The sequence below is a fragment of the Saccoglossus kowalevskii genome, chromosome 15, assembly GCF_978046115.1.
Source record: "Saccoglossus kowalevskii chromosome 15, keSacKowa6.1, whole genome shotgun sequence".
In the NCBI taxonomy this organism is placed as follows: domain Eukaryota; kingdom Metazoa; phylum Hemichordata; class Enteropneusta; family Harrimaniidae; genus Saccoglossus; species Saccoglossus kowalevskii.
Genome location: NC_140655.1, coordinates 35753235 through 35761423, shown reverse-complemented (window position 1 = coordinate 35761423; position 8189 = coordinate 35753235). Strand labels below are relative to the sequence as shown.

General features: G+C 34.7%; 1 protein-coding gene across 1 annotated transcript; it reads left to right on the top strand.

Annotated features, from left to right (window-relative positions):
• The first annotated feature begins 2965 nt into the window (after positions 1-2965).
• Positions 2966-7979, top strand: LOC100367629 (nose resistant to fluoxetine protein 6-like). Its single transcript, XM_002738219.3, has 5 exons — positions 2966-3067; positions 4421-4565; positions 4808-4994; positions 5848-5990; positions 6574-7979. The coding sequence occupies exons 1-5, from the start codon at positions 2976-2978 to the stop codon at positions 6688-6690; spliced, it is 684 nt and encodes a 227-aa protein (XP_002738265.3). The 5' UTR covers positions 2966-2975; the 3' UTR covers positions 6691-7979.
• Positions 7980-8189: the final 210 nt, after the last annotated feature.

Here is an 8189-nt window from a genome sequence, read left to right as displayed (position 1 = left end):
GGCATTAATAACAAAAGTAATAAAAAATAAAATTAAAATAAGTTTATAGCCAAAATAATTAAAGCCCGTACACTACATCAGATTTTAATCAGATTGGGACGATATATGCAAACATCATGATCAGAATAATTTTATATAATGTAGAAATAATGATCCATGGATTCCATGATTGGATAGCCACATGAATTACTAATCTTTTTCTGGTGTGCTTTTTATAAGGGTATATCCATCAGTTCATCTTGGCGTGTTCGTTTCTGGAAAATGGTCGTAAGATTCTGTCAGCCAGGGTAACCTCTCCATATCTGCTGTGTTTGAACGGAATACGTGTACTCAGTTTTTCATGGGTGTTCATTGGTCACGTGTTTATAGGACTGCTGATTGTTACTGGTACTTGTCAATACATTTTGTTTTGTTACTTTCATTACTCTTTGGAAATGCATTGGAAATTTCTGAATTAGTACATGTTACTTTTGTGATTGAATTTTAACAGTATGAAACCAGACTGTCTAAGTTTTGTTTATACGCACACAGCTAAATTTACACATTGAAATTAATGGAAACTGATTTGACTATGTAGTGTTGGGTGGTGTGTTTTGTTCTAAGGTTGATCAAAGATCTAGACAAAACAAAAACATGACTACTATCAAGTAAGCTCCTACTTTCACTGTTTGACATCTCAACGACTCACATATACAAGTGACATACACTAAACTATTCTATTCTTATAATAATACATTTGATATAGAGAATTTGAAGTATTTTCTTCACTGCTTCAAAGGATTTTGGTATCAATCGATATGGAACGCAACATTTTCCGTTGATTCATTCTTCTATTTAAGGTACGTAAGATTTCCTATATGATAAGAGTGAATAGTGTATAACTGGTAAATCAATCTGCACGAGAAATATAGAATTTATTTTCACACTGTGCTGCACACGCTCTGGTGACAAATCGTATTTAAATGCTTATAATTTTTGTCTAGGAGTTGAATATTTATGAGTAGAAATAATGACAATATTGCCCAAGAAATTAGCATGTAAGCCGTATCTAACTCAAATAAAATATATAATCACAACAATAATCTCAATTGCAACAAGTGTCAATACAACATGAGACAATCCCAAATGTTCCCTCAATATAGTAAAATTAATACAACTCTGCTCCAGCTAAACTAAGTGAATGAATCGTCCAAATTACTGTTACATACTTATACAATAACTGATGGAATGCTGCACCAAAGGGCTAGAACATTAAATGAAACGATGAGCATTAGTGCAAACTAAAAAATACCATACTACGACAAACCACGAACGTTCTTAAAATACACGTAAAATATTTCACTGGTCAAATACATTTATATTAAATCACATTTTCGTTACACCCTGCAGAAGAGATCCTCGTAGTCGACTTGCATAAAAAGTTACAAAAAAAAACATAGAACGATTATATATTTTGTATATGGTCACTTAAAATGCCAGTGGTACAAGCCGCTTGAACTGGATATTCCGATTCATAAATTCGAAAGCTGTAAAAATACAATAAAACCCGAATTCATCACGCATTGTTTGTGGTATCTATGATACGCTGAGTTATGGGCATGTTTAACATGAACAATAATTAAACGTTCAATTGTGTGTTAACATCAAACCACACTATCTTGGCATGAATAGATAACAAATATTGTAATTGGGATATGATTATTAAATTTAGAATTTTAGCTGCTTTATTCCTTTTGATCTGAGCTAATTTATTTCACACGAATAAAGAGATAAATCAGCATAAACTTTGTTGAAATACATATCCTCCTAACCATAAATACTCAATGGAAATGCCCAGTAAATATAATGATTACTGCATAAATATTCATAATAAATATATATAAATATAGATAACTATTTTTACAACCAACATAACATTATTGGAACGGAAATGACTCTTGTTTTTGTGTGAACAGAGCATATTGACCGTTGTATATTTTGAAATGTATGTGAGGTACTCTCTATTTGCAGTGGTTTGTTAGTGACATACCTATCAATGAAACAGATGGCTAGAAACAATGGTAAAATTAACTGGTTGGTGTATTACATTCATCGATATTGGAGAATAACATGGGTGTTGTTGTTTGTAATGTTGTTTTATACATACCTTATTCTACACATATTTGACGGACCGATGTATCAGAATCCCCATAAATTTGGAAGAAAGAACTGCAAAGACTATTGGTGGACGAATATCTTGTATATAAACAACTTGTACCCTTTTCCCGGTATTGAGGGCCCTGTAAGTAGGACGTATACACATAAATAGTCACCCTAAAAGACCACGTTTTTACAGAACATACAAATACCGATAAGTGGTTAATCAATTTCCTTGGGCAATTTAACAAATTCGACCTTTAGTACGGTTTTGATTCACGGATCGTCTGTACAATAGTAAAATATTCATAATGCGGTCTGACTAATTAAAAAAAAATACTAACCTACAGTAATTATAGTCAATGATACTACGAAGGTAACAATGAATTGTGTAAAACCCATCGGTTTTATAATAGAAACAGAAATATAAATGATTTATTTCATTCGTCTTTGAAATTAGTGTTTTTCCTCATCTATATTAAAGCTACCTGCACATAAAATAGAAATTCTTATTTTTGTAAACATTGATATACTTGCGATTGACAGTTGACATGGTCAATAAATTATGAAGTCATTAATTAAAGTGTAGACTAGATTTTTAATCACGTCCCTTTCTCGTCATGTAGTGTATTGGATGGGTATGGTATCTGGCATGTGATATGCAGTTCTATTGGCTCAGTCCACCAATACTTATTCTGCTTTACAGGTACGTCACTTTGATAGTCTCTATTTGCTACGAGAATATGAACTAGTTCGCATCAGTCAAAAGCACTATTACAATTTTTTGAATATTCCAATTCCAACTGTCTTTTTTGTATTATAGGTCTTGGAAATGGGGCATGAGGTTAATCGCATCATTGTGTGTGGCGTGTTGGTGTGTCGTCGCTCTTATTTCTACTCATTTTGGGGAAGTTGCTTCAATATTCCATGAGTAATGATTTGTATATTATTTCACTGCAAATTAACTAATAAATTAACCACAATGTCGTCACATGCTGTAACATTTTTAGAGCTCTGCCACAAGTAGATTGTACTAATAATAGATGCATTTTTGTAACCAACTGTAAACATAAGTTTTTAGGGCTAATAGTTCACCCAATTAAAAGTTATACAGGCACATATAAGAAAGCTACTGTAATTTTCACATAAACTAATTGGTTACTGTTTTAAGAATATATACCAGAGGCGGTGGCACGAAATTTTGCATGAGGGGCAAGATCTGCTCACCAACATTGCGCGATATTTCTGGGGGTCCGGGCATGCTCCCCCTTAAAAATAGGAAATCTAGACCCTATTTCCTGCATTTTGCGGGGAAAATTTTGCTGACACAAAGGGTTTCAGTTTGATTTTGGAGGGGGTCGCCCCCTCTGCCAACACCCCTCCCCGTACCACCGCCGCTGTATACTTGATTGAGATTCTAGAAACACTATTTATTTGTGTATAGCATTGTTATGTGGCATAGAAATCTCAAATGTTTGCAGTTTTAATGTATGTTCCACTCACTTATGAATTTCGATCAGAACGGCGTTGAACCATGTAAATATACAGTGTGGTCCGAGTATCTAAGTGTTCATGAACCTGGATATCTGAGTGGCTATGAGCCGGGGTATTTAAGTGTCCATGAACCCGGGTTTCTGAATGGATACACGCCGGGGTATCTAAGTGTCCATGAACCTGGGTTTTTGAGTGGCTATGAGCCGGGGTATCTAAGTGTCCATGAACATGTTTTCTGAATGGATACAAGCCTGCGTATCTAAGTGTCCATGAACCTGGGTTTCTGAGTGGCTATGAGCCAGGGTATCTAAGTGTCCATGAACCTGGGTTTCTGAGTGGCTATGAGCCGGGGTATCTAAGTGTCCATTAACCTGGGTTTCTGAGTGGCTAAAAGCCTAGGTATCTAAGTGTCCATGAACCCGGGTTTCTGAGTGGCTATGAGCCGGGGTATCTAAGTGTCCATGAACCTGTTTTCTGAATGGATACAACCCGCGTATCTAAGTGTCCATGAACCTGGGTTTCTGAGTGGCTACGAGCCTGGGTATTTAAGTGTGGCATGAACCTGTTTTCTGAATGGATACACGCCTGCGTATCTAAGTGTCCATGAACCTGGGTTTCTGAGTGGCAACAAGCCTGGGTATCTAATTGTCCACGATCTTTAGTCTCAATTCTTGGTTTCTGGGTGAATGTAAATCTTGGTCTCTAGCATCATTTCTTGACCGAATCTGTGACCCACGTAGACATGGTTATGTCTAGTTAAATCAAATTTCTCTTTCTGACACTTCCCAAGGAGATACAATGATAACATCAATGATGCAAATGGTGACGACGTTATATATGGGAAACCATACACACGGTGGCCTGTGTACATGGTTGGCATGGTTACAGGATATATACTCTATAGATTGGAAGGGAAAACGTTCAAAATGAATGTGGTAAGTATCCGCCAACACACGACGGTTATATTCTTGTGGTAAACTTATTATTAAATGTAACATCTTTTTCATTGTTTGATTTACTGCCATGCGATAATCAAGTTTTATAGATCACATACCAAAATGGTGTCACGAAATTCACTGGAATACGTATCAAGTTATATAATACTTGGTGTATGATAGAAAGCTAGATATATAATGATAAAATAGGATAATTATGAGTTCCATTTTATGCATGGCAGGCATATGTAATTAGTGGTTGGTGTGCTGCCATTGCTACAGGATTGGCTATAATCTATGGTCTATGGTACACAGTAGAAGGACACTATATGCCACAATGGTTAGCTGTGTTATATATCACACTTAGTCGTCCAGCATGGGCTGCAGCATTGGGCTGGATGACAATATCATGTGTCACAGGATATGGAGGTAATAGTAAATTTCATTACATATTCATTACATATGCCAGACAGACATTATATAACTGAGAGAAAGACCACCCAGAAAACACTATTTTCTTCAGTTGATATATTTTGTGGCCACCTAAAGCCCGAGGAAACATAGTACCACATTTATGCACTGTAACATGGAAGTTTAGTGGGTAACATCCACTGTTTTGACCAAGTGGGAAAATGCACTATACAGTTTGTACTATGACTTTGGTAGGTAATTTGCATAGTTCAGCCCAGGAATTCGGTTGGCAACTTGCACTATTCGTTTTAGGAGTTCGGTGCGCATGAGTTCTAGTTTTAATTGTGACCAATATTCAATACTTTAGTTCTTCTTGCAACACAATGAATGTCACTCATAATTACGTAGAAATAGAATATGACAAATGTAGACATTTTCTCCATAAACGTTATGCGCAGCAAAGTACTTAGTGTTCAATTTTATTTACTGTTTTGGTAACTATTATCAGTGACGTTCTCTCTGTTCTCACTCGTTTTCAACAATTCAATTGTAATTCAACAAATTGGTAAGAGTAATGAACAATATTGAAGAAAATGTCATGTACTGAACAAAAACTAATTTGCATACATTTAAAGAGTTTACAGATACGTTCAAATAAAAATGAAATTAGGTTGAACCATAAAAATAGTTGAATCCCATTGGTTATACAATTTTTCTTCAGAACCACAGAACACATTGATATGTTCAATAGGAATTATTGTTTTCACAATTGCAACATTCAGCTGATTATTTTGTAAAAGCCGGATTTTCTGTAAATTACGTCATCTCCGGCAATTAATATTTAAAATAATCACGTGATTTTATCCTCCAGGTCCAGTCAACACTATTCTGTCATGGAAGATTTGGATACCATTGTCACGACTCACATTCAGTGCGTACATGATACATCTTCCTGTCATTGTCATGGGATACCTGAGCCGTGATAGGTTGTTATTCTATGACGTATACAATGTGGTGAGTAAACATGTGGTATATGTTGATATTCTGTGGCGTATACATACACATTTTCTATGACGTATGCAATATTTAGTCAATTTACACTGATAATTTGAATTGAGATATAAATTCCAATTCGCTACAGCGAATACCTGCTGATACATTGTGAAAGAAAGTAGAATTATGAAAATTCGTTCTTTTTAAGTATGCCAAGGGAACCATTGTATTTTAAACAAAGGTTGTATTTGCGAACATATTTAATTCGCTTATTGGGTTCTGTTTGATAGTGAGTATAATCTAGATAGTAGTTGGTCATTTTAATGGTTTATCTAGCATAGCACACTTCTAAAACGTATTCAGATGAGCTGAACTTAATTTAATGAATGGGGATGAACCCATATTATATTATTGTGCCCAAATATCATAATATTGATGTAAATATATTGAGAATTGTCACCTTGAAATTGAGGCTATACTTTCAAATCATAACCCCATTCTGCCCTTCAGTCTTATTATTGAGTTCGTCCCTAGAGGTGACATTTCTTTCGTCGTTCATCAATGGCAAAATAAAACATATACACTTTTCGATTTTCATTTGCAGGTTTATTTGATACTTGGGGGAATTGTCCTGACTTTTGCTGTGGCGTTTACCATATCCGTATTTTTAGAAAGCCCAACCATTGGCTGGGAGAAAATCGTACTGAAGAGAAAGAAGTGAACACTGAGAATCGTAACACCTGTGTTACAGGTGCAATGTTGATTTCCATATTCATGCAATAATTTGTTCTGTGTTTTGAATACCTGACGTTTTCTCCAAAAAGTATGTCACATGACAGAGAAAGTGATATGTTAGATTAGAACGGGAACTTGTACCGTACGCCTAATTTATACTAAACATGTAAACTAAAAAGAAATGTGTGTGGCGGTCATTTTTGAATCACTTGATTTTGGAATCACGTGACAATTCACAAAATCGAATATGAAGTACCTTGAAAAAAGACAATTATTGTGACATGAAATTATAGTAAAACACAGAAATGATGTTTTATAACAATGACAGGTAGACATGCTTTGAAAATTAGATCAAAAGTTTATTCTCTAGAGTGCAACCAATCACTTTTCTGTTGTAGTGAGAATAACGTTACTCGAATTACATCATTGAACTTAGAGTCTTATTTTAAATTGATAGCGCTCCAATAATGAGTGATTTTCCCAGTACCAAAAGAAAGAAAAGGAAAACAATCAAGAGCTCCAGACCTGCCCCTGGAACTAATTAAACATGTATGAATTGCTGGTTAAGAGTTATTATCAATAATTCATCATAATGATGACTTTTCAGTCAAATATGTTACGAGTAAATAAATACAAATTCGGTAATATGCATGGTTTTCACCTCTAAAATAATACGAAATGTATATTATTAAAAAAAGCAATGTATCATGATTCATTAAAATTTGTGCCACTGGAGATATCTGGAGATATTATTCAAGTAAAGTAATTAATAATCTCAAATTCCGTCACGCGGTGCTCGATTGAACAGACATACATATGCAAACTTTTTAAACAGTGGTTTAAAAACTTTTAAACCAAGAGTTTTGTAGGAGCGATTGGCTTTTTGAACATTTTAAAAGTTTTTTTGGCAGATATAATGAGCTTGTGGTTAAATACAATAACACCAATACAAATATGATCACAGATGTTATCAATATAACTTGGTTGATTACATCAGATACAATACAAAAACACTCTATTGTGACTCAGAATGATATATTGAGGGTGCCACGTGTGGGCAGATATGTGCACTCACTCGACATCACTTTGTGTATACTATGGATCGATATACTATTCATTTACTTATTTGACTGTACTTGTCAGTTGTTTTGTTCTCGTGAATTGTCGTTTGTTTTGTGTTCTTATACTTTTGTTTTAATGATCTACGGCTGAATATGTTATATATATTCACATTGTGTACTACGCACATGGAAGTCCAATATAGTTTGTACTGGATGAATGGCAGCCTGCCTCAATCATTTACCACTAGTATCCGTCTGTTTCACTGATATCTAATGAATCACTAATTTGATTTCAATGAAACTTGTACATAGATGATCTAGGACTATTTACATACCTGATGAGTTTTTGCTAAACATATGTGCATATTAACTACCTAATTCAAATTCCAATATACTCTTATGTGTCTATATGTCCGTAATATGC